The sequence below is a fragment of the Rhamphochromis longiceps genome, linkage group LG9 (genome assembly GCF_057381845.1).
Source record: "Rhamphochromis longiceps isolate RC_006_pf linkage group LG9, R_longiceps_female_GT1.1, whole genome shotgun sequence".
NCBI classification, from domain to species: Eukaryota; Metazoa; Chordata; class Actinopteri; order Cichliformes; family Cichlidae; genus Rhamphochromis; species Rhamphochromis longiceps.
Genome location: NC_140565.1, coordinates 33,429,612 through 33,453,435, shown reverse-complemented (window position 1 = coordinate 33,453,435; position 23,824 = coordinate 33,429,612). Strand labels below are relative to the sequence as shown.

The following is a 23,824-nucleotide window of genomic DNA, read 5'->3' as shown; positions in this document are numbered from 1 at the left end:
ATTTTTAAATCAGGTTGTGATCTTAAAGTCAATCTCACAGCACTGATTTTAGAGCAATGTGCACCAGTTGTAATGTCAGTTAGAATTCCAAACTGTCCTTTCTCCAGTATTGGTTATGGTGAAATGTAAGTTGTTCTTTTGTGTGGTTGCACACTGCCCATGACAGCGTCGCTTAGTAAACTGTACAGCAGAAGTTTCAATTCACTTTTATCTATACATCACCAAATTACAACAACAGCCAGCTGGTAGTGAGACTGTTAGTCACACACGGTGGACAGAAAGTAATTTTTGAATTTAGAAAAAATAAAATGACTCAATTATCATTTATGGTTTTATTTATTATTACACCTTTTTTCCAGTCTTCTTACAACTATGACAAAGTGTGTATGGACTGTATGGGGGACCGTATCTTAACTATTAAGCTCACCATTTTAACATGATGTGTACATTACTTCGATAATATAAGCATGACAAGGAGTTTATGAGTTATCTTATATAACACCTGTTTTTCTTTTCTCAAAAAAAAAGACAGAAAACTTCACAATATGTTCTTTTCGTTATATATGTTATATTTTTCTAAATAATGTTGAGGCAATTGGATTGCTCAAATGAAAACATTTGATCTCTTATGTGTTTTTGTCATGTTCTTCAAAATTCAGATGATTACAGAACAGGAAGCCACAAAGCAACCATATTTTTCTCAAGTTTAACTCAACTTAATATTATTTGTATGGCCGTATTGCAACAACAATCTGCTACTTAATGTTTCTATATGTATTGTGCATTTCATAGGAATTATTGTTTCATGATTTGGTTTACTCTGCATTTGGTTCAGATGATGTGAGTTAAAGTTGTAGACATCCAGAAAAACTCTACTATGGTCAGGTGACTATAAAGGAAGTTGTCACGGTTCTGGGTCTTTGAGACCCAGTATTTTGAGTTCTTGTAAGTTTAGATTATGGTTTATGTTCTAAGTCCTTGGTTGTACTGTTTTAATTATTGTCATTTCCCTAAACAACTTATTCAGATCGGCTCTGCTATTTTAACAGTTGACCCAACCCTGCTCTCCTATCACCATATGAGAAGATTATCTCGTGAGTCTTCTTAGAGAGAAACAAACATGCTGGCATGAGACTGAAACAAATATAACAGAAAGTTGGACAGTGATGTGATCATTCTAATGTTTGGACAGTAGACGTTATCTCGTGAGAGTCAAACAACCAACTCAGTGTGTGCATTTGATCTCAGTCAGGTCGGCTCTTATCTTTCTACAGCTGACCCAACCCTGGTCTCCTATCACCAACATCTCGTCTCATGTTGCCATGAGACTGAAAGAAATATCACAAAAGGTTGGATAGTGTTGTGAAAATACCTGTAAGACCTGTGGGTTACACCCAAAATGTTTTCATTCACTCGTGTTAATGAGCTAACAATGAACCACAATTACTAAGGAAGGGCTGCTGTCAAGAAATATTTCTGTCAGTCAAATGTTCGGTCAAACCAATGTTGTGATGGAGAAAAGCACAAAGTTCTGTGTGAATGTTTTAATCAGCAAAACTAATTGTTTGATTTCAGCTGATGCGCATGTGTTGCTGCCACTGTTTCACTTCAGAGTTGGCTGTGGAAGTTTTTTTTGTTTTTTTTTTAACTTAGAATATGTTTCACCTTTTCTTGTGAGCAGAATCTCTGATTCAGTGAAGGGACTTTACTAACATATCAGTTAGATGTTTCCCCTATTTTGAAAGATAACAAAACTATAACTAATATTTAATTATTTAGTACTTTAATCAGACTACCCCTGTCGCGGTCCCTATTGTCTTTGTTTTCTTCTGTTAAGTGTACTCTCATTTTGTTTCCAGTTCAGTTTCCAGCCCTCCTAGTTTTGATTTTTGATTTATGCGTGCAAAGCAGTGGACTTTGAGTTAAAGTTCTGCCTCCACGAGTCTGCATATTGGGTCCTTTTCCCTGCCTGCCTGCACACAGCCATGAGAACCTTAGGGGAACCATCTATGAAACCTCTGAAGTTCGTGGATGACATGACCACCACTGGTCTGCTCTTTAAATCTCACCCACTCCTGTGAGGAGAATCTCTCAGTCAATGAAGGGACTTCATTTTAATGTGATGTTTCCAAAATAATAACACATTTATAACAATTATTTATTATTTTAATCCAAATACGCAATAAGTTGTTCAAGACAGTTGTTTTTAAATTCTAAATAATTAGAATTTAATAGATATTATAAGTATTCGAATATAAAAGTAAAATTAATCGAAGCACAAGGACAATAACACTTGCAGTTATGAATTAACACAATCAATAATTAACACCAAATAAAATAAAGAAAAACAAGTTCTAGTCATCCTCAGCTAAAGCAGTCACACTATTTTCAGAGTTTAATTTAATATCTTATTGCAAACTGTAGCTTGAGACCCTGAACAGCTGCTGTGAGCCAGCACTATAACGGGACTGAATAACTAAAATCTCAGCTTGCATCAAATTATTAACTCATCCATCATATAGCCGGTAATCTACTTGTTTAATGACTTAGAAAGATCATTCATGTATAAATTAAAGCAGAACAGGTGACAATATCTCACCTTTTTTGAACCGCATATGATCAAAGTCATGTTTTTTTCTGTTATATTTGAAAGCAACAAATTCAATTCAGTTCAAAACTTCCTTCAAAACATATCTACAAGAATCTTTGCTGTTTTTTTTAAAATCTAAATTACTGTTATTACACTCTGCATCTGAATACTCAAAACACAGTTTGCAAGGGACAATTTAGGTCTTTTGAGCTTAACATAGCTGTCCCACAGGAAGTAATGTGGGGGGCACAGCTTTCACTTTTCATTAGAAAATCATTTTAATGTTTGGACAGAAGACGTTATCTCGAGTTCATGTATTTTTAGATTATGGTTTATGTTCTAAGTCCTTGGTTGCACTGTTTTAATTATTGTCATTTCCCCAGGTTTCAGTTATGGTTGTCGAGGGTTTAGTTCTTATGTTTTGTGAGATGGCTTCCCTGTGTTCCCTGCTGTGTTTACTGTGCCTTTCTGTCCCATGTTTCAGGACCCTATGTTTCGTCTTCCCAGTCTGTTAAGTTTACATGTCTTGAGTTCAGTCAATGTGTTTCCTGTTTGACTTTGAAGAGGTCCTGTGTTCCTGTGTTTAGTTTTACACTCCCCTTGTGATGTCGTTATGTTCATGTGTGTCAGCTCATGTGTTCCCACTTCCCTCATGATCCTGCTGTGTGTATTTAGTCCGTGTGTTTTCAGTCGTTCCTTGTCAGGTTGTCTGCTCCACGTCGTGTCTTCAGGTATCTGTGTCAGTTCGCCATGTTTAAGGTTTGGTTCACCCAGTTTAGGTTATTGTTTAGCTTCACCCTTGCCCTTTGTTTGTATTTATTTTGCCAGCCTTAATAAACTGCTCGTTTTCTGTTAATCCACGTCACGTTTCACATTCTGTTTTTGGTCTGCATTCGAGTCCTTTTTCACATCACGTACAGTCTGCCTCAGCCAGGCTGTGACAGGAGTAACCTGGGACAACAGCTTTCACTTTTCATTAGAAAAGCATTTCTTTGTTTTTGTTGGACATAATAAGCCTGTCACTAAACAACTTATTCAGATCGGCTCTGCTATTTTAACAGTTGACCCAACCCTGCTCTCCTATCACCATATGAGAAGATTATCTCGTGAGTCTTCTTAGAGAGAAACAAACATGCTGGCATGAGACTGAAACAAATATAACAGAAAGTTGGACAGTGATGTGATCATTCTGTTTGGACAGAAGACGTTATCTCGTGAGAGTCAAACAACAAACTCAGTGTGTGCATTTGATCTCAGTCAGGTCGGCTCTTATCTTTCTACAGCTGACCCAACCCTGGTCTCCTATCACCAACATCTCGTCTCATGTTGCCATGAGACTGAAAGAAATATCACAAAAGGTTGGATAGTGTTGTGAAAATACCTGTAAGACCTGTGGGTTACACTCAAAATGTTTTCATTCACTCTTGTGTTGAGAAGCTAACAATGAACTGCAAATATTCAGGACGGTCTGTAAAGTAACACTTTTGTCAATGAAATGCTTTGATGGAGAAAAGCAAAAAGTTCTGTTCAGTTGATGTTCACGCTGTCCTTTGTTTCACTTTTCTGTGTTTCTAAGACAGTTTTCTCTTAATGTTTGTTATGTTTGTTCTTCATTGTTGTGTTTATGTGTTTTTACCCACCTCCATGTGGACAGAAATACAACTCAAAGTAAGGAATTGGTGCTACAAACTCATTGTGCTCCTCCACCTAATAAGACACAGATTTAACTCACTAATATGGTTGTTATGAAATGACTTCCAACTTTCCTCTTTGGCAGCTTTTGCAGAATTATGATGTGAAAGCACTTTAGGTTTAAAGGTGATACATACATGAATGAACTTGATGAAATTAAATTTTAGCTGACATTTTTCTTTTATTCTTTAAGTCAACAGTTTCTTCTGATGGGAGGCCGTGCTGTCATGCCCCAGGTTAAGAAGTGTGATATTCTGATGTTATTATAGTCTAAAAGTATTTTCTCTGACATAGAAATAAACCTAAACAGTGTGTTTTCCCTGAAGATTCATAGATTTGGTATTCCTTGTCTTCTGATTGGAGTTATTTTTGTAACTCCAATCAGAAGTTAAATAAAACCGCCTTTAGTTCACCTCTCTTGTTTCTTCAGTCCACCTCTGCCTGTCAAACAGCTGGCATTCACACCCAGCAACACTGTGAAGAATCTTTGAGTCATTATTGACCACAATATGTTCTTCAGTTCACATATGAGTTAATGCTCCATTTGAACAATATCTCTAATATTAGAAACATCCTGAAAAACTAGTTCATCCAGCTAAGCCCCAAATGGCTTTCTGAGCTTCCTGCTTGAAAATTACATGCTCAAAATGAATGGAGTGTTTCTCTGCAATTACAAACTCTGTGTAAACAATCCTGAAATCAAAATAAAGATAACACTTGAGATTTCATCAGTGGTGTAAAGATTTCAGCAGATGTTACTGTGTCAAAGTTACTGAGTCTAGAACACAGAAAAACTAAGTAGATTTTTTTCATCGCCTAATATATTTATTTATTTAGCATATAACCCTTTTAAAAACATGCTTTAGTTCACCTTTTAATCAAAAATTCTGTAATCAACACATAAACATCATCTGTGCAAAGATTTATGTTTCTAAAGTCAAACAGTCAAATTACAGCACATTTAATAAATAAATATTCAGGCATTGTCCAGCCATGTACAATTTCAGCACACTGGGCATCATATATGAGTTGCATTTTTTTAGGTGTTAAACAGCAGAAATTATTTAACTTCATTAACATGTCTAAAAAAGCTTGTTTTTTGAATATAAGAATTAGCCACAGCTGGCCCTTTCTGCCCTGCGCACGGAGCCTTTAAATGACCTCTGGAGCTTTAAACTCTGAGGGGCTGTAACTTTGGCTACAATTTGCATGATTGACACCTCTTTTTAATCATTTGAGCCAATAGAATCACAGTGTATAAGGATACGGAAACAAGCAATCGGCTGAGACTGAAGAAGTCACTTAGATGAGTGACGAAACATTTCTCCCACCGAAAACAGTACGTCCAGATGAACAGAATCAACTTTTTGGAGCTACACTATATTGTTCTTTCCTTTTGATTTTTTTTTTTTTATATTTAAAGATTTTTTGGCGATTTTTGGCTTCTGTTTTTGTTGGTTTGGGAGCAGATACAGGGGTTAGGGCTAACAGCAGCTGCTGTGCTGTTAGAAAAATTCAGGAAGAATCTCATTTTAAGTCCTCTTAGTACAAGTCAAGTAAAGCAAAACATCTTTTACATTATAAATCACTCCTTGTACTTTAGTGTTCACTTTTATTATTGAGTACTGTGTGGTAATACATAGAAAACTTCGCTTCAACCATTAAGTACACTTCAGAAAAAAACAATCAGGAGCATTAATCCAGTTTCATTTAGAGACCACACTAACATTTTACTTTGGAAGTAAACCATCTTGAAGTTGATGGACCTCTTATAATATAAAACTACATGAATTATATATAAAGCCAGATATAAGATGTTACCAGGACATGTACAGGGGATGTTTTTGATAGAGAGGGAAAGTTAAAGCTGAAGACTGTTAATGCACAAACAATAGTTAAACATTTTATCTTATTTGTGGAGTAAAACTTTTGAACAGTTTTACAGTGAACCTACATAAATGTTCAGGAATTATTCAGTATAAAAAACATTTCTGAAACTCCTTTTGGAAGCATATGTTAATGACTTCCAGGATTCCAGGGGACCAGCTCCACTCGCTCCTCACAGCGAATTCCTTCCTCGCACACACATCCAAGCCAAACAGCCAACACTCTAAAAACTAAAACTGATTTTTACACCTAAAAATATTGAGTAGATTGGAAACCAGTCAAATCTGTTCAATATACTTGATCAATTGAATAACTAAAGCTTAAACAAATAAAGTTGAAATGAATAATAGTAGTTGTTACACCAACATGAAAAAACTGAGTAAATAACACTGACATGCTTGGTCATTGTAACTGAAATATAGATGGTCTGTTAATCCAAAATCATTTTCCATTTACGTAATATGACCATCACCAGTAGGCCACCGAGACTGTCGGTGCTGGGGCTGGAACCGGCAACCTTCTGATTACAAGACGAACTGCCAACTCTTGAGCCACAATCGCCCCCTAACATTGAAGGATAAATGGCAAACCAGGAGAGCAAACACAAAAGCTCAGAGTATTTAAAAAACAAAATGAACAAAACAATGAAAAAGGCTCATGGTACAATAAATAATATTGATTTGAATAATTAATGATTTTAGTACAAGATACTGATGAGTATAGATACATATTTCTCAAATATTTTGATTCAATCTTAAACAAAAATATTAAGTACACGCAAAGAAGGTATTCTGTGAACCACATACTGAATTTTCTGTCTGAGATAAATGTAAATACATACCTTAATTTAACAAAAACACATACGTTAACATTTTAGACATTTATTTCAACTTCTCACACTCAAATAATTACTAAAAGGACATTCATAGATTTTTATCACGCTCATCTAACTTATATTTATAGTGATATTTACTAAGCCTCTGAATTATTTTTTAGAGTGAATACACACGCTCAGGGGTCCAGGGATCAGGATATAAAACTGGTCCGGGGAATCTATACACAGAAACGAATGTTACTTCAAGGCAAAGGCGGGAGCTCAACATGAGGTTCGCCCAGGCAGTGTGACAGGAGAAAGAGTGAGCAAGAGAGAGAAACCAATATGAGAACCAATATAACATATGAGATCACATGTACACCTGACTTTGACATATTCTGTGATGACATACAGGAACTATTTTGTAAGAATGGATTTTCACCAGAAAATGTGGGAAAGCAAATAGAAGATTTGAGCAAGAAAACTGGAAAACCAAGAGAAGAGTTCACAGTCGTGCTGCCACTGACACATGAACCCTCAGATTACTGTTTCAAGTCCTGCACCATCCAGCAGCTTTTCAGTGAACTGGCAGTGGCGTGTCTAGAAAATTTTTGTTGGGGGGGCCAGGTAGGGGCACAGATTTGGAGAAGGGTGGCAGATTTAATTGGCAGATAATGTTTTAAAAAAAAATTCTACCAACCCTTAACCATAATTCAATAATCCTATAAACCTAATAACCAAATGCACTTTTAACTCTTATTAGAATGAGATTTTAACCACTACGGTGCAAAGTTTTTAGATACTGCGTTGATAAAGTACAAGAGATACAATCAGTGCTTTGTCAGTGCTTACTCAGCATTCAAGGACATCAATATTTGCATAGTATTTTTACTGACATATAGTGCACATATGTTTTGGGCAAAAACATTTTTGAAAATTAAAATACGAACATTTGTAACAAACAATTGACAAATTAGCCAATTCCAATGTAAAACTTTATCTGCCTGTTAAAAAAAGAAGATAATCTTCTCACAAACTGGTGTTTGATTTTGAAACAGGAAAAAAGTGGGGAAACAACTGAAAAGACTAACATTTGAATAAAACCTGAAAGCAAGTAAATACTTTCTATGCTGCCTTATCGTAAACTTTGGTAATATTGATAAAGAACAACACTGGCTGATGATAAAATACAGTCAGCTGGCATGGTGACACTGCCAGTATTAACCTGCAGGGCTGGACTGGGACAAAAAAATTGGGCATTTTTACTACAGACCGACCCACCAGGTAGTAAAGCCATAAAGACTTTGACTGAAAACAAACCCTGTTGTGACAGTGATGTACAGTCTTGTTGGTATATGTATGATTTCTATACATTTTACGTCAGATAAAAACTTTGGTTGTAAGATTTAGATAATTATTTAATAAAAACTAGGTATTTTAAATGAGAATAAGAAAGAAAAGTATTTCTTTGTGCCCACCTTTCCCTGTTAATGCCCTACCTGGCCCCCTGGCAAAACTTTGCTAGACCCGCCCCTGCACAGTTACCAGCTGTCTGCTACATAAAAAAGGATCCTGGTGTTATTTGTCTCTCAGAAACAGTTCATAACTTCCCTTCAACTCATTCATGTCACCTAAAAGGTAAACCTGTTTCTCCATCACCTGTTCAGCTCTGATGATTCAGTAAGGACATCTCCTGGTTTCATCTTCATGTTTCCCTCTCACCACATATGTAAACAGACATCATGACCAGCAGCTTTACAGCTGTGGCTCCAGCAAACATCAGCTGATACTAGAAATTAATATTAAATAAATTCTAACAACAGCTGATCAAGCTTAAACGTGCTGCTGTTGTTTAGCGCGACATCCGCTGGTTTCCTCTTTCTGGCGCAAAGTGGGCGATAAACAAGAGAGAAAAGCCGATCAGCTGATCATTGATCAGTTTCATGATTGAAGTAGCAACAGGAGAGGGAGGGGGGAGAATGAGAGAAGAGGCAGCTGTGCAGCATAAAGACAGAATAAATCCAGCTTTGTGTCTTTTTTTCATTCTAGCTAAAGTTCGGGACAAACTGCGTCTCTTCTCAGCTCAATACGAAACGTGTAATATTTTCTCTGAATGAGGGACCATTCCATTTTTTTAAGGAGCCGTTGGCAACTCTACTAACTAACCTTATGAATAAAATAAAGTTCACTATCAGTAACATCATAGCACCCACCCAGCTGTATAAAAACTCCGTCAAACTGGCTAGAACGCAGTATGAGTTATTGCAACTGACAGTAAAAAGTCAGCAACATGAAAATAAACTCCACCTAAACTTGGTTTATATCTGACCCAGATAGACTGCAGGTCATAACTTCTTACCTGAAGTTCAGTTCACCTGACACTCGGACTGGCGGCTGCTTCAGGTCTCTCCTCCTGCCTCCCCTTCCCTCATCCACCTGTTGCCTCTGTGGAAGCCCCGTCATAGCCACCACCAAACAACGGAGTTATTTCTACACATCGACCTGCATCTGGCCAATCCACCACCTCTCATTGTTCATGCCATTACAAAAAAAATAAAAACTAAGTCACTGGGGATGTGCCCGGTATGCCCGATGGCCAGTCCAGCTATGTTAACCTGCAACCAAATCTGCAGCTCCATACAGCAATGTTACGACTTAGATTATATCTTATAACTCACAACTCTTATGTTAGCTGCCCTCAGTAGCATACTGTCTGAAATATTCCACAGCTGCAATAATTCTTTAAGTGTTATTTTTTCCTTGGTATTCTAATTTAACCGAAGTTTACTAAACTCAACAAACTTAATATTACTTACCGGGACATTTATTCTGTCATTTTCTTTCACCGAAAAATTGTTTCCTGCAGTGCCGTCTTTCTGCTTGGCTCTCCTACCTTTGCTAACGTGATGCGCATAGCGCAGAAGCGATGCTGCATTCACTTACACTCGGATATCTGAGCGTCACCGTGAAAACATAATCGGACATTTGATATTTGATTGAATTTTATTGTTTTGCCTTTGGGGTGGCACCTGGGGTGGCCAGTCTGGTTTGGGGGGTGGCCTGTGCCTCCCCAGGCCACCCCGCTGGACACGCCATTGTGAACTGGACAAACTGGCTAAACACAGACGACCTGAGTCAACAGATAACAGGTTAAACTGAAAGTAGAGACTGACTGATTGTCAGAGTTAACTTCATGGAAACCAGATTTAAAGCACATTCTTTTTAACAGTTTATAATGTTACTCTGGAATATTTTGGAAATGTATTTTATAAGAAAAGTCTGACTTGTTTACTCAATTCTAGCAGCGGCCATGGATTACAAACTATGTCAAACATGCCAAAGACAGGTAAACCCCATCTTACACAGTATCAGTATCTTACTAATATATTAAAAGGTGAAGTGTTCAGTGAAGGTGGATTGTTTAACTGAAGTAGTAAGTTTTATATGACCTTTAATTCAGGTGGCAGTCATGGCAAAGATTCCTTCACTGACCCCAAGAAGTGTTTAAAAAGTAAGACCAGTGCTTTGCTGATGTGTTTGAACTTACAGAAAGCAAAATATTGCAAGAAAGGTCTACTGATGCTAGCCAAGTTACTGTGGTTAAATGCAGCTTCACATTTATTTATTGTATAGCATAACAACTGATTACTATCAAATCATTATTGCCATACATCAATACAGGAAACACACTGGTACCACAGTAAACCTCGTTCTACTGGGAATGGCTGGAACTGGAAAGAGTGCCAGTGGAAACACCATCCTCGGAGAGAAGAGCTTCATGTCTAAACCCAGTTCAAAGCCGGTCACCACAGGTGGCAGAAACTGAGATGAATGACTTACGTGTACGTGTGATTGATAGCCCTGACATCTTTGATGATGACATTGAAGCATCAGTTCGGGACAAACATGTAAAAAAGTGTAAACAGCTCTGTGAGTCAGAACCCTGTGTGTATGTACTCGTGATGCATGTGAGCAGATTTACAGATGGTGAGAGAGACATCATGGAAAAGTTAGAAAAAGCTTTTGGGAGAGAAGTTAAAGAAAAAACGATCGTTCTGTTCACAAGGGGAGACGACCTGCAGCAGGCAGGAGCTTGAAGGATTTCCTGCATTCCTGCCAACCTGGTCTGAGGGAAATAGTTGAAAAGTGTGGAAACAGGTGTGTTCTCTTTGAGAACAGCAGGTCAAGTTCACAGGAAGTGGAAAAGCTGATTGACACGGTGATCGGGCTGTTAGAATAACAGGCAATATAACCTCAGGTGTCAGAGTTATGTCTTATGGTTTGTCTCTGTGTAATCCTTAGTTGCTGTCTCCCTGGTCTGCTATATCCCCGTGTCCAGTCAGTGTCTGTCTGCCCTGGTCCCACATCTCTGTTCCCTCTGTTGCAGTGCCTGCATGTGAGTCTGTGTCTTTAGTTCAGTCTGTGTCATATTTCCTGTTTTATTTTGAAGGTCCTTGTCTGATGTTAATGTATCTGGTTTTGCTTCCCCTTGTCTCGTTAGGCCTGATTTGCCCCAGCTGTGTTTCCCTCCTGTTACCCATTCCCTGATTGTTCCCTCTGTGTATTTAAGCCCTGTGTTTCTTTGTGTCCGTGTCACAATCTACTCTCATCTTGCTGTGTAAATTTATTTTTGTACTTTTGGGTTTGTTACGTTTTTGCCATCCAGCAATAAAGCTGAGTTTTGGAAGTACACTTTTGCCTCAGAGCGTCTGCACTTTGGGTCCTCCTTACCACCACTCCTGTCTGCACACAGCCCTAACCTGACAAAATAAGCATTAACAATATATATTTAAATCTCAAAACTAGCTACGACAAAGAAACCTTCTGGGTGCGCAGTCTGCACCTTGTTGATAGCATGAGACTGTTCTGCTAGTTCCAAGTTAACATTAGCATTTGGTGGAAGATATACTGCTATTACAAGTAGCGAGGAAAACTCTCTTGGTAGGTAGAAAGGGCGACACTTCACAATTAAAAAAAATCCACCTGGAGTTGAGCAGTGGCGACTCACTTCAGCAGAGTTCATGCACGATAGTTTGTTGAAACCACCACCCCGGCTCCTACCAGATAAGGAGCCTTTCTGTCGGCTTGATAGCATGCTAGCCCGGTTAGCTGGATAGCAGAGTCAGCAATGTCCGCATTCAGCCATGTTTCCGTGAGGATGTAAACACAATTCTTAAACTCACTCTGGGTCGAGTGCTGGAGCCACAGATAATCCATTTTACTGTCCAAGGAGCGAACGTTAGAGAGCAGGATGGATGGGAGTGCTGGTTGGAAAGGGTTAGCCTTTAGCCTAGTGCTAGCACCGGCATGCTTTACTCGCTTTTTTTACATGCGCAGCGCCAGCTGTGCCTCGGTGGGGGGTGGAGTTATTATATAACTCAGCAGCCGGCTGATGAAAAGTCCGGGAATCCGGCTGCGGTGAGGAGCGTCGCTTCTTTGACGATGCCAGGGCCGGCGCGTCAGGCTGAGGTTCCACCAGCTGGTTGGGCTGGAAAGCACCCTGGTTAGGAGAATAGAGGTGGAGAGTGTTAAGCAGAAAATCCGCCACAATCGGAAAAAGATGTCCGACACCCAGGGAAAACAAGTTAGCGTTCCCTGCAACCGCTTCTCCACAGCACGACGTAAATCCTCCGCATGTGCTTCCAGCCACAGGTCACACAGACGATTTACTTTGTCTGTCACCTCCCTCCTGAACCTCTCCGAAAGTCTGCTCGGTCCATCTGGCGGGATCATTCTGCCACGGTCGGCGATGGCCAACCAGGGGGAAGTGAGGAATGAGGACCCAGGCGCGGAGCTCTGTGTGCTTAGCAGTGCGTTTATTTACAGTGGCATGGAAAAATAACAATAAATCCTCAGTGCGTTCCCGACTCCCGTTACGTGTCTTCTTCCCAGTGTCAGTGTCCCTTCTCCCCGCTCCTTGTGAAGTCTGAGCACCCTGTGCTGGCTGTCCTCTCGTCTCCCCACTTCTCCTGGGGAGATAACAAACAGGCAGCCGTAAGACACACACACACACACACACACACACACACACACACACACACACACACACACACACACACACACACACACACACACACACACACACACACACACACACACACACACACACACACACACACACACACAATGCGGAAGACCAATCATACTGACTGGCCGAGAGCCTAACGTGAAATCACACAATGATCCCACATCGGAGAGAGCTCCACCACACTCTCAAGTAGCTCCTCTGACGAGGCCTGATCAGCTGCAGGTGTGTCACAGACTTCAGGTGTGGCCAATCACCTGCCAGGGCCACACACACACCTACATACACACATATATCTACAAGCAGGGAGAACGAGGGACAGCAATAACAAAATACATATATTATCATATATGCATATTATCAAGTCCATAACTGCTCAGAGTCCCTGGGTCGCTTAGACCCAGGACCCTGACAAATCCCACTTAAAACCCACTTTTTAGCCTATGTGGTACCCACATGGTACCCACAAAAAACTTGAAAGATGGGGCCCGGGTGGGTTTCTGTGTACTTTGCCCAGTTGGGGCCCATTTAGTTCCCAGATTTTACCAATATTTAGCAAAAAAGTTTGGGAACCACTGCCTTACAATATAAATAAAACTGAATTGGATTGAATCCTGGAAAAGAACAACGGGACACCAAAATCTTAGCTTTATTGAATTTGTTTTTCCAGTTTACAAAGGTTAACAAGCTTTCATTGCCTCATTTGACAAAACTCCATAGAAAACCATAAAAGGTCATTCTTCTCTTCTTGTCTGTATGGTAATTCATATGATTCAGTAAAAGGACTAGATGTTACAATCCCTGACAATGCATTGCTTTAAATGGAGAAAATTAAAAAACAACAACAAAAAAACATCTTTTCCAAGCACTTTAAGTTATACATTATTCTGGTCTTTGAGTATTGTGTTTACCACCTTCATTAGTTTTTCAACCTGATCAGGACCTGATTTGTTGTTCTCAAAGAGAACACACCTGTTTCCACACTTTTCAACCATTTTCTTCAGATCAGGTTGGCAAGAATGAAGAAAATCCTCCAAGCCCATTCCCGCCTGCTGCAAGTCGTTTCCTCGGGTGAACAGGATGATTGCTCGTCCTCTAACTTCCCTCCCAAAAGCTTTTTCTAACTTTTCCATGATGTCTCTCTCACCATCTGTAAATCTGCTCACATGCATCACAAGTACATACACACATGGTCCTGATTCACAGAGTTGTTTGCACCTTTGCACATGTTTGCCCCTAACTGATGGAGCAATGTCATCATCAAACATATCTGGGGTATCAATCACATTTACGTCTACACCACTGATCTCAGTTTGTACATTCTGGCAATTTGTGGTGACCGGCTTTGAACTGGGTGTAGAAATGAAGTGTTTCTGTCCAAGGATGGTGTTCCCACTGGCACTCTTTCCAGTCCCAGCCATTCCCAAAAGAACAAGGTTCACTGTGGTGCCAGTGTGTCGTCCTGCATAGATGTATACCAATAGTAATGTAAGTGAAAACTTATTATGCTACATTAAAAAAGTAATCAATGTAATCTTGTACAGTACTATTAAAATACAAAAAGAATGCGGTTATCGTTAGTGAATCTTTATTGCTGTGTTTTTCATTAAGTGCTCTTTGTTTGAGAAATCATCTAAACAATGCTGATTGACTGAGTAACCCACTAATATGTGCTTTATATAGTACTTAAAAGAGATTGTGGTTTACCTGTCTTTGCCTCATTAGTGTGCGGTCTTGATATACATTGTGATCCACGGTCCCAACTACAAGTTAGATATAGAAGAAATACAACTTCATCAGGAAGCTGGTTGTTGTTTCATTAAAAATTATTACTATAATAGTATGCAAACATTTCAGAGTGTCTCTATAAGCTACATTTATAAAATATTTCATAGTATACATTTACCCATGTAAAGACATTACGTTCACAACTTGATTTACATGCTAAAGCTAAATCAAAAGTGCTCAACTTTAGCTTTACCTCAGTGCCGCCGGTTGTCTGTCTTTAGTGTCGTTGCTTCTGAATATGCTGAAAAAGCTTCCCATGATGCAGGATTTGAACGAAAAACCTGTGGGTTCAAATGTCAGTGCCAGCACAACTCTGAACTCTTCCTTTTTGTTTAAGTATCCTTATTTAACAACTTAGTATATCTCAGTTGTTTTCAGATGATTCACATAAATCTTAAATCTGTTGTTAACAAAGGTCTCTTAAGATATTTATCATTACAAATGTTAAAATAACTTTTGTCTGAAATCAGAAAAATCAGAATCATTTTCTCTAAATACTGATTTTAAATTGTTTTTTTTATTGCTACAAAGCAAATACATGTAGAAGCACAACTTACATTAAGTGGAAGTTGTTCAGTCTGTTGAAGCATAACTCTGTGTGACTCTGTCTAAAGCCTGCAGACTGCTGTTCTCTGACTGTATAATACTGGAGGAGGCGTGTCATCTGTTGAGCTATAAAAAGCAACTTGTGGCAGAGCAGTTTTAGCATTCATCTCTCACCTGTGCAGTGACAACAGTGAAGAGAAAACATGGCTTTAGTTCCAGCAGGTAAGACTTATTATTAATCATTGTGTCTTTAATTACTTTCCTTTGAAAAATGTCAAAACTTCTCAGTTTCACTTTGGTTCTTGTAAAACTCTTGTGTACATGGGTTAAATCGAGTTAGTCAATTGTGTTTCAGGTCCTGATTTGAGGATTGTGATGATTGGAAAAACTGGTGTGGGCAAGAGTGCTGTTGGGAACACCATCCTGGGATATGAGCGTTTCAGATCTTGTCCTTTATCTGCATCAGTGACTGAGTTCTGTCAAAAAGCTTGGGTACAGTGGGGGAAGAGAGTAATTAGTGTTGTAGACACACCAGGGATCCTGGACACTTCAAAATCAGATGAGTTCATCAAAAGTGAAATCGTCAAATGTGTTGAAGTTTCCTGTCCCGGTCCTCACGTGTTCCTGTTGGTCATCCAAATCGGCCGATTCACGAGAGAAGAAAAAAACTCAGTGGAAGCCCTGCAGGAGCTGTTTGGCCCCGAGGCAAACAAGTACATGATTGTGCTCTTCACCCGAGGTGGTGATCTTGGAAGCATAACCATAGAGCAGTATGTACGTGACGCTGAGCCAGGGCTTAAACGCATCATCCAAAGCTGTGGAAACAGGTACCACGTCTTTGACAACACCAGCAGAGACAGAAAGCAGTTGGTGGAGCTCATCAAAAAGATCGACAAAATGGTGTCAGTAAATAAGGGCACCCACTACACAGACGCCATGTTCAAAGAGGTGGAGGAAGCACGCAAAAAGGGAGTAACACTGCAGCAGTACAAGTTCACTGAGTCGTTGTGTAAACGTATCAAACTTTTTCGCATCATTCTGGGGAAAGATTAAAGTGTTGTGGTTAATTGTAATTATTTTATTCTGAATAGGACAGCTTTTGTTTTACCTACACGAAATATACAGTTTGTTCATGATGACACACGGTGTGTAGATAGTTTGTGTTGATTTCCCATGAAAAAAATAATAAAATAAAATATTATTGATTAAGTGAATTTGTCTTTTAAATTTGAAGAATAAAGTATGTGAAAGTTAAATAATGATCATATGATCATCATTGTTATATAATAATCATAATATAAGCGGTGCTATTATAAGTATTGATTGTCTCTGTATCTATTCTAATTTGTATGTGAGCATCAAATCGTGGTGGTTATGTTTGAGCTGAAGTTTACAGTGTTTAAATTTTGTTGTAAATTTGGTAGAAACAAGATAAATTTAGTCAATTAAATATTTTATGCAAATGGGACTGTGAATCATTTTCTGATTTAAAGAATGGGGACTTCGGTTTCTAATGAGAAGTCTTTATTTTGGGTCTGTTCTGCTCTGGCTGTTTGTATTAAAACATAACAAAAATTTCCCTTTAGGCTCATTATTGTTTGACAATTATTCTTGTAAAGCTTTTGGCCTAATAAAAACTAGCAATCACAGAACTTTCATCAGTTATTTGTTATCCTAAGATGACAATGTCAGAACCAAATGTTCAACCTCTTCATTCATTATTATTTTTTGCCTGTTTGAATGAGAGAATATTAGATGACATGTATCAACAGGTTTCTAGGTATCCATCTATGTACATAAAACCCCTCTAATATACTGCTTCCCAATCATTAGGATCAAGCTTTTTTTTTTTAATATTAATCGTAATGGCTTAATATTATTCATATTACTTTTTTCTTTTACTCTTCTATTAATAGTTTCTCAAACATTTACTGAACTTTCTTTAAGTTATCTTGGCTATTTAATTGATTTGCTTCATTACTTTTTCTTTGGATTTCAAAGTCTGTCCTCACAGGACTGGGAAAACATATTTAAAGACATATTAAAAGAACATGTAAATAATAGTTAAACACTTCTGTAGTAAAAATAGCAGACTCAAACACTTAACTACTGAACCATGTTTTGAAGAAAATGCAAAACATCAGCTGAACCGCAATAGCTTTAATACATTTAACCTTTAATCATCTTTAATATTTCTGGTTATCACAATAATGAGGTGAAAACATTCTCTGTAGAAACCCACCCAAGGTGTTACAGGTATTTCAACATCACTATCCAACTTTCTGTCATGATAACACATGTGTTTCCTCTAGGAATCATCACTCTGGGAAGACATTCCTTTTATTTCTTTAAGAGTTGGATGCACAACTTAAAATGTATTTAGGATTATCTCTCATTTACACAGGGCACAAAGTGTAATGGTCCCTAAGTCCTTTGTGTACTCTCTCAGTGCCTCTCTCTCTGTCATTCTTTGTTTGTTTTGGTGTCTACATCATGGCCCGGACTCATCCCAGCTCCCTGCCCAGCACACCTAAGGATCATTGCCCACCTGTTACTAATGAATGATAGCTACCACTTCTTGGCAGTGGCTGACGGTCAGTCCTTGCTGGATTGTTGACCTGCCTCGTTAGTAAAGCCCCAGCCTCTTGGGTATTTGATTCCCTTCTTGTTTCTGGCTACTTACCGTTTTCCCCTGTGTGTCAGTCTTCCCGGTGTTCCATCGTAGGTGTGTTGTGAGAGAGTATCCAAATCTTTCCCAAGTGATTTTGATGTGTGGCCCTCCCCTTTCTTCCCGTCCTCCAGCCCCCTCCTGTTAGGTGTAACCCCTAAGTCTTGTGTTTGGTTATCAAACCGTGGCTTCTTCAGGTTTCACCTGCAGTGAGTTTAAGAGCACTCTTATTATGCAAATGCCTCCCCCTGCTGGCTGATGAAGGTACAAACAGTTTAAAGGAAATTATCTTGTAACACACTTTCAAGTAAATTTAATTAATTTGATACCTCGTTAAAGGCCGTCTTAAAGCTAAAAATTGTTTCACTTTACTTTAAACAAGTTAAATAACCATGGGGACAAGTTATTATAGTTAATAAAGCAAACTAGAAACTGAAAATCTAAAAATAAAAGTGAGAATATAATAAGAGCAGACTAAAATCTAACTCACATTATTGCATAATTTCAAAACAAAGCAGGAACAGTAAATGTGTTTAGCTGTTTGGTTTCTGTCAGATTTGTTGAAACAGATTCAAACACAGATTAAAGACACTTTAATGTTTGTTTCCCTTTATTTAAACTCAGGCTAGGATGTTGAAATCACTGTCATCATTCAGCTGTCTTTACAAATGTGACGTTTGTGGATTTTTAAATCAGAAACATACAGAGAAATGTGTGCTTCCTGCCATAAATAACATGTGAGATCTGCAGTAAAAAAACAGTTTACAAATATTTTTAATTTTATATAACTGTTATGAATCAAATACAATTTGAATTTAATGCAAATTTTTTTTCAAAGAATTATATTCACCTGTCAGATTTGGTTCATTCCACACAGTCACAACAACTTAACAGAAGAACAAAGTGCAAAGTTTAAAAGCAAGAACTCACTGTAAAATAACATAAGAAAGCATACAAAAGCATCACGGAATTTTAAAACAGCACTCATAAAACACACAGAATAAAAAAATAAAATAAAATAAAAATAAAAATATGCAGCTGCAATATTTCATGAAACGTTGAAACTGTATGATTTCAGAATCACAGGAAAATGTGTTCTTCACTCATCAAAGAAAGATAAAAAAAAAAAATGACTTTAGCACCATTAAAGAATCACATTTTACAGACTTTTAAAGATACTTGCAAATATTTGAGGGGAGAAGTCTGAATGGGAAAGATAAAATACAGTCATGTCTCCTTTTTCATTGTCCTCTTACAGGAAGCGTGCTAATGCAATTTGTCTTTACGAACATTTTTAAATTAACAAGGATGAGGTCCTTGAAATCATGCACTTGGAAAACCATTGTTTAAAATTTTAAGTATCTTCTATGAATTAATGTACAAGTGACAGGGTTAAACTCTGAAATTGGTCGTAATGTGCATTGTTTTTATTTACTTTTCCCATTCATTTTATTATATTCTTAGAAAACAAAACATAACTAAAAATAGATGCATCGCACAAAAGCATGTTTAAAATTCTAATTGAAGTAGTAACCACACATTTGTTTTTTTAAATCAATGTTAATGCACAGTACTGTGTTCACACTGGCCAATTTGCCCTTTTTATGTTATAGAAATTTTGCTTAAAAATATCAGATGTCTTCAGTTTTTACCCACAATGTAGAAAGTAGTAAAACTAAAGAAACACCATTAAATGAGACTGTCAAAACTATTGACTGACAGTATATATTTAAAGTGTTTTATCAGATACTTTTAAGACCAACATACTGTTTTTGGATTTTTCCCAGCCCTTTCCCTGCTGACCCTATATATACACAAACATACATCCCCACGAGTTCTGCAAAAACAAAGTCATAGAATATCTGTTCAGTTTAAACCAAGATGCCCGCAAAAAATTTTGTCAAGCTCACGGAGAAAGTTAATAAACTCTGAACTGGCAGCATCACCTTTATTCCTCACAGTGTCGATAACAAAACGAGCCTTTTCCCTTTTGTCTTGCTTCGCATCCGCTGCCTCCCTCTCTGCATCAGTTATCACCTTTTTCTCCAGCAGTTTGTCGATCAGGCTGTTGAGATTAGGTTCTGATATCCCTTCAATGAAGCAGCTTCGTGTGTTTAACAGCCTCTCCGAAGGAGGATGATTCAAAGTTCCCACTGTAGGGGAGAAAAGACACAATTTTCTTTCCCAAACACAGGTGGAGCTGCTCTTGTCTTTCAGACTGAGGTTAACATCTGTGAGGATTCTTCCTAAAGACACAAGGAATGTCGTAAAGTAACTGTCGTAGTACTCATCATCAAAATCAGCTTCATTTGGTTCAACTGTAATCAGATCATCCTTAGGAACAGTGAACAGAGTGTAAACTTGCTTTGGATGCAGTTTGCAGTGAGGAGATGTATCTATGTACCTCTCATCCCCAATTAGTTTCCTCCTGGTGCACTGTACATCACGGATCACGATGTTCCTTGGAAGCAACAACACACTGAGGATGGATCTGGGATCAGGATCAACTGGGGGTTTGTAGAAGAGCAGAACCAAAGCTTGGACTGGGTCGGGAGGAGAGTCTTTATCACTGACAATACCGTAACCAGAAAACCCTGTGAGGTTTATAACAACGTGACTTTCTGTTATCTTGTGAGGGGTAATAAACTCGATGCCCTCCTCCTTCACATGAGCGACCTGCAAGAACTGACCTCCACCTGTGGAGATGAGCTCACAGTGTGGGAGATGAAGCTGACACACAGACTGCTGCTGACATTTGATGTCAAACAGGGGTCCTGCAGGCTTCTTGTGGTGTTGGGCCAGCAGCCTCCTGTTCCAAGGGACAGTCCTGTAAACCACGTCTCCTTCTGCCTTCATTAAAAACACCAGGCCGGTCACACTGCACTGGTACAGGCCTGGACAGGAGCACTGGAACGTGTAGTTTTCATCATCAAAATCATCAGTGATAACTGGTGTAAACTCATTTAACCTCATGTCAGGTAAGCTTGCTGCTTGTATCAAGTTCTTGATTGGTGTTTTGGTCAGTGAAGACAGGCTGTGAGAACGAGTCAAGTAGCAGGAATCTGTGGAGGAGAACTGTACACGAGAACTGTGTGAAAGCGTATTGGTTGATGACATGTTCTTAGTCATGACAGGAGGATCTGTTTCTCTTGACTTGTTTTTTATCCATGGAGAAGAAACTCTGCAACCATCTTCTTCAATTGTTCCTTCACTTATATATTTAGGCAACCCAGTGGATTTACAGGGTGATGAAGTCTTGCCCATCAGGTCTGTGGAGCCAAACTTAATTTCACCACATTTACCTTCAGTATACTGGTGAGATGTGTTTTGTTCCTCTTGCGAATCTTCCATCTCATGCAAAACAACAGTAAAAGAGCCAGACAAATTAAACTGTCTAAAATCACTGTCTTCCACTTTGAGCTCCTTACAAACAATTGCCGGCTCCCGTGATGGGGAAGGATTGTGGCTTAAAGGTTTACGGTTCTCCTTTCTGTCTGACTTCTTCCACTTAAAACGTAAACTCTGGAATCCACGTTTATCAGCTGAAATCGTTTTTTCTTTAGGTAGTGAAATACTCCTGTAGCAGACACCATCATCATCATTGTCGTCGTCTGTGTTCAGCTGTGTTCTGATGTTTTCATCACTGATGCAGTATGTCCTACAGGAGGGCCTTCTGAGAAAGAAGCACCAACCTGCTCTTACATCCTCCTCACCTTCTTCATCATGTGACTTAAATGCATAATTTGTGTCTTCTTCTGTTTTTCCTTCACTTATTGGATCATCTCTAACTTTAGTGATTTCTCTCTTTTTCTCCTTTAAGTGTCTGTTCTTAAATAAACACTTCATCTTTTCTTCTTTAAATGTCTCTTGTTTAAAGAAGCTGCTTCAGTCTTCTTTTTGGCTCTGATGGTATCCGTCACTTTCTTGAACCTGGAAAACCAATTGTAGACTTTGTTTTATTCTGTAAGAATCATTCAGTAGCTGGTGTGTATACAGAATAAATACAAATTATTATTTACGCCTACACATTCAATTTTATTTATAGAGTGCAAAATCACAACAACAGTCGCCTCAATGCACTTTATATTGTAAAGTAGACCCTACAATAATACATACAGAGAAAAACTCAACAATCATAAGACCCCCCTATGAGCAAGCACTTTGGTGACAGTGGGGACGAAAAACTGACAGGAAGAAACCTCCGGCAGAACCAGGCTCAGGGAGGGGCATCTTGTCTAATGTAAACAAGATGCAATCCCAGATTGAAAATGCTGATTTGAGATGGTTTGTAGTGGACCTGTGTGGTTAAGATTTGGAATTGCAAATAAATAACACAGAATTGAATAAATAAAACAATCCAAAATTGAATTCAAAATCCCGCTCCTCACATACAAGGTCTTAAATAATCATCTTTTACTCCAGCAGAGTTCATTCGAGTTCGTTAATTAAACAAATGTATACAAATATTATAATATCATATAACATCTGTAGGGCTCTGCACAGCATGGAGGCTGCATCACATGAAAGTACCTGGCTGGAAAAAAATGTTCAGTGAGAGAGAAGTTACTTACAAAGGCTACACAGCAGTACACTGAAGTCACTCCACTTTGTCACCAACACTTGTGACCAGACAAAAAATATGAGCACACGTTTATACAGGAAGTAAAAAGAACACAAAAGTGTCAGAACGCATCAGAGCCTGATTAAGTGACGCTAAAAGAAAAAGGCAAGAAAGAATTTAACATAACATAAACCAATGAACAAGATGTGTTTCACTCGGACATTTCAGCTTAAACTATATTTTCATTTTTCGTTAATAGTTTTATTATTTAATCATTGAATTTTATTGAATAAGTGCAATGAATATATTGTCCTATTTGAGCCAAGTAGCTTATTTGTCTCTCTCTTATTTATTTTTCTTTTCCGGCAAATAAACTCATGTGTTTTCACACATTTAAACTGATGTTGTTATTTTACTCCTGTAGAGAACTACTGTTGACATCAGTTTTTACAAATCCATAATCAAGAAACACGAAGCAATTAATTATTTTTCTTTGTTTTGTTTTTTAAGCGAGCGATACAAAGTTATCTCGGTTGTTTGGATGATTATATTCCAGCTTGATCCAAAAGTATGCAAAAAGAAATATGCGCATATTCAGTGAAACTGGAACAGGACGCAACGCTGTAAACAGCCTGAGTGTGTTTAACAGACCGAGGTTGTCCAACCTGCATTTCAGCTTCGCTCCTGATCTGGACAGAGCCACGTTTTTACACTCGTACGTGACAATCAGGGCCCGAAATCTTTCTGGATGTGCCCTCTGTACAAAAATGTTCATGCCACAACTAAAAAAATAAAAAATAAAAATAAACCCTTCTTTAATTAACAGAGAAATGTTAATTGTTACAGACAAACACGGCCCGCTGACGCCGGGGTGCAAACGGGAGTTCTAAAAAGTTTGTAAGAAAGAATTTGTTTCTGTAAGCTCTTCTTTTCTTAACTTTCATATTTTTAAAATGTTCTCTACAAATGTTTTAAAATGTTTCTCTGCAGATAACCCAAATGTTCACGGTCTACATTACCTGAAGCTTCCTTAACGTTTCAGCCTTGATTTCCTTTTTCGGTGTGATCCACCGACTGCACCTGCCAAGATCTGACTTTACCTTCGACCAGTAAGTTTTAAGAATATATAAACGAAAATGGCTTAAAATCACTTTACCACCTATCGACCTTGATCCCATGTACACCTCAGCTATTAGAAATGTTTTTTGTTCATTTCAAAGTCCAGCAGGGCGGGGCCGACCTGTACACGTCAC

General features: G+C 38.4%; 3 protein-coding genes and 1 pseudogene across 3 annotated transcripts; 2 read left to right on the top strand and 2 right to left on the bottom strand.

Annotated features, from left to right (window-relative positions):
• The first annotated feature begins 10,451 nt into the window (after positions 1-10,451).
• Positions 10,452-11,833, top strand: LOC146662689 (GTPase IMAP family member 7-like; annotated as a pseudogene).
• Positions 11,834-13,642: 1,809 nt separating this feature from the next.
• On the bottom strand, positions 13,643-15,489 carry LOC146662688 (GTPase IMAP family member 7-like). Its single transcript, XM_085419305.1, has 4 exons — positions 15,354-15,489; positions 14,990-15,077; positions 14,716-14,771; positions 13,643-14,470 (listed from the first exon to the last, which is right to left on the bottom strand). The coding sequence occupies exons 2-4, from the start codon at positions 15,052-15,054 to the stop codon at positions 13,884-13,886; spliced, it is 708 nt and encodes a 235-aa protein (XP_085275431.1). The 5' UTR covers positions 15,055-15,077; positions 15,354-15,489; the 3' UTR covers positions 13,643-13,883.
• On the top strand, positions 15,474-17,114 carry LOC146662687 (GTPase IMAP family member 7-like). Its single transcript, XM_085419304.1, has 2 exons — positions 15,474-15,564; positions 15,698-17,114. The coding sequence occupies exons 1-2, from the start codon at positions 15,546-15,548 to the stop codon at positions 16,393-16,395; spliced, it is 717 nt and encodes a 238-aa protein (XP_085275430.1). The 5' UTR covers positions 15,474-15,545; the 3' UTR covers positions 16,396-17,114.
• Positions 17,115-19,876: 2,762 nt separating this feature from the next.
• LOC146662686 (uncharacterized) lies at positions 19,877-21,856 on the bottom strand. Its single transcript, XM_085417901.1, has one exon. It carries the CDS (start codon positions 21,854-21,856, stop codon positions 19,877-19,879), a length of 1,980 nt encoding a protein of 659 aa, XP_085274027.1.
• Positions 21,857-23,824: the final 1,968 nt, after the last annotated feature.